Source organism: Monosiga brevicollis, genomic scaffold (assembly GCF_000002865.3).
Source record: "Monosiga brevicollis MX1 MONBRscaffold_59 genomic scaffold, whole genome shotgun sequence".
In the NCBI taxonomy this organism is placed as follows: Eukaryota; class Choanoflagellata; order Craspedida; family Salpingoecidae; genus Monosiga; species Monosiga brevicollis.
Window position 1 is genome coordinate 9,404 of NW_001865094.1, and position 3,246 is coordinate 12,649.

Consider the following 3,246-nt stretch of genomic DNA (forward strand, 5'->3'; position numbering starts at 1 on the left):
GTAAACGTGTGTGTTCTTCGCATTTTTCTCGTTCTTTGGCTTTTGGCATTTGCCTTTGACTTCTTCTTCTTCTTCCCCTCTTTGGCATCGGTCTCGATCTCGATATCAGCTGACTTGACGTGTCTTGCTTTGTGTGTGTGTGTGACGACTGATCGCTTGTGCTTGGTACGCTTTCCTGGTTGGGGCCTTGGGGCGACGCCAGAACGTTTTGATTGAAAGCACTGCTGCCATTTTTTTGCTTTCAACTGAAGTTGGCCTCACTGATCTCGCCTCACGTGCGGTTGGGCAACCAAGTCCACCGGTCCTCGCAACCAAGTTATTTGTCTCGAGGTGAGTCGTTTGGTGCATCAGGCAGAGAAGAGCAAAGAGCCCGGTGACCGGCTGCCGTTTTGGAAACGGCGCGCGCCTGTCGGATCCCAGTCCGAATTCTGGGTTGTCAGACGAGTTGTACTTGGAGGGGGCTCATGAGATTGATGGTGGATAGAGAAGCAAGCAAAGCGGTTTGAAGCGGATGGTGAATAGAGAGAGATACCATTGCCATGAGTGCTGATGGAGGGCAGCTGTTCAATGCGTGTTATTCATCAGATCCACAAAAGGCGCTGCAGCTGGTGAGCAGTTGGGACCAACAACGCATTCAAGATGCTGCCCAATGCAAAAGACTTTCAGTACGTATGCTGTTTGGTATGGTGTTGTGTGATATTGGTTACACTTTGAATATGTCACTGGATGGGTGACGTTATGGTATAACATGGGACATATACTGCATGTTTGCATCATCCCACAGCTTGGCTATACACCACTGCACGTTGCCTGCGAGAAGGGTCATGTCAAGGTGGTGGAGATGCTGTTGAAGCACGGTGCTGATGCTGAAGCCAAGGAGATCGTCAGTACAGTACCTCCCTCTTTCCCCCTTGACCCCCCCTATGATGGTACACCCGTACCCCATGATGATGATGATGATGCTGCTGTACCTGTACGTCATGCTGATGCATCATCCCACAGTTTGGCCAAACACCACTGCACAGAGCCTGCTTTAACGGTCATGACAAGGTGGTGGAGATGCTGTTGAAGCACGGTGTTGATGCTGAAGCCCAGAACTACGTCAGTACAGTACCTCCCTCTTCCCCCCTTTACCCCCCTATGATGGTGCACCCGTACCCCATGATGATGATGATGATGATGCTGCTGTACCTGTACGTCATGCTGATGCATCATCCCACAGGATGGCGATACACCACTGCACGTTGCCTGCCGTTACGGTCATGTCAAGGTGGTGGAGATGCTGTTGAAGCACGGTGTTGATACTAAAGCCAAGGACAACGTCAGTACAGTACCTCCCTCTTCCCCCCCTTTACCCCTCTGGCTGCTGCTCCTGCTCCCGCTGCCCCGTTGCCTTTGCCCCCGTCCCTCCTCTCCGCTACACCCTGCCCACCCGTGCGCGTCCGCTCTTCCCCCCTGGCACCTTGTCTTCTTTCCCGCTATCCCTCTTCTTCCCCCGTTTTGCGTCCGCCCGTTGTCGGTGCTCCCCGCGCCCCGCTTGTCTCTTCCGCCTGCCGTTTTCGCTCTCCCCTTTTTCTGATCCATCCCCAACCCCTTGCCATCACGCCTCTGCCTCCCTCGCTCGCTCAAGCGACTTTCGGTGGCCGTGCCTTCACGTTTGCATCCAACACACGCGCGGTTTCTTTCTTTCTTTCTTTTTTTTTTTTCTTTTTTTTTTTCTTTTTTTTTTTCTTTTTTTTTTTTCTTCTCTCCAAGCGCGCCTCCGTTCGAACCCCTGCTACCTGCCCGCACCATTTGCACACCACTCGCGCGTCTGGCGTCTTCAGCACGCTTTGAAGCTTTGTCACCTCGCCTTTGTTATGAGAGAGCAAATGCACGTCGCCCAACTCAACCCTCGCGTCGCTGCCCACCTCACACGCTCCAATCACATGTTCTCAGGATGGCAAAACGCCCCTTGATCTCGGACGTCAATGCGGGCATGGTAACAAGCTGGAGCCCGTGTTTGCTGCTCACGAGGCTCGCCTATCACAACCACCCGCACCACTCGCTCCGCCCACGCTGGCACCACCTCGCGCCTGGCTGCCGCCTCTGCCCACCACCCCCACCCTCGAGGTGAGCCTGCTCCCCGATCTTGTTTTCCCAATGCATTTATTGCCCCAATCCCCACGGCCTCATCCAACCTGATCACGACCAATGGCACCACGCAACCCTCCATTAGACCACGGCCTCTGTTGTGGTGGCGGTGGACAAGTGCTCAAGCCGCTCTTGCCCACGCGGGCCACCAGCCATACTCTCCCCCACCTCGATGCCTTTATCAGAGGTGCCGCCAAACAAAACCCCAATCTTGCAACGGTGGTTGCTTCAATCCGCAAAAACATCGATGAAGCTCGACCAGAGTTTCCCGTCATGGATTGGGCTGCCTTCCAGACGACTACCACCCAGGCTCTCAACACACTCGACCAGGCACTGGCAGCGCCCGAAGCGTTAAGCAACCGCTTGAAGCAATTGGACCCCAACACTGACAGCCTAGAATCAGTGCTCCAAGAGCTGCATGATGCCACTGCTGGGTTTGAGCTGCAGCCGGTGCTTCTCGAGCTTCAGGACATGCTGGCAGCGTGCCCCGCTCCACCCACCACGCCAGTGATCGCGCCCAAGAAGCCACCCACCGACCTAGCGGCGGCCCTGAGCAAAGTCATCGCCCTGAGCGGCGTGGAACCCAAGCGTCAAGAGCTGCTCACCAGCGCCAACAGCGACATCAAGCGCCTGGTGCTGGCCTTGATTGATGCCCTGGGTGCCGTGGCAAGAGCGGGAACCACCGACACAATTCATCGCGTGGAAACGCTACGGCAGTGCGCACAATGCGTGAATGCAAGTGCACCGCTGCCAGCCGAGACATTGCCCGAGGCCTGGGAAGAGCTGTGCCAAGCGCACAAGAAGCTGAGCCTGCTCGAGCAGAACGGTCTCGAGCAAATTGCTCAGTGGCAGCCACCTCCAGACTACGAGCATCAGAATTGGTACCTGGCGTTTGTGCACCACGAGTCGCAAGCTCTGCTGCAGCAGTTACAAGACATGATCGACTGGCAGGCCACGACACTCTCCATGTTGGACTCGTGCATGAGGCACGTGGACAGCTTGACCCAAGGCGTCGATGATGAATCGGTTGCTGCCAACGAGGAACTGACCAAGGTGGAGACTGAGGTTCAAAACAGCAGCGCAGCTCTACAGCTCGTGCCCGAAGTTCTTCGG

The 3,246-nt window shown here is 55.6% G+C and overlaps 1 protein-coding gene across 1 annotated transcript; it reads left to right on the forward strand.

Annotated features, from left to right (window-relative positions):
- Positions 1 to 639: 639 nt before the first annotated feature.
- Positions 640 to 2,184, forward strand: MONBRDRAFT_30538 (uncharacterized protein; the record flags this gene model as incomplete). Its single annotated transcript, XM_001750984.1, has 5 exons — positions 640 to 681; positions 785 to 973; positions 1,003 to 1,146; positions 1,223 to 1,321; positions 1,939 to 2,184. The coding sequence occupies 5 exons, from the start codon at positions 640 to 642 to the stop codon at positions 2,182 to 2,184; spliced, it is 720 nt and encodes a 239-aa protein (XP_001751036.1).
- Between the last annotated feature and the right edge of the window lie 1,062 nt (positions 2,185 to 3,246).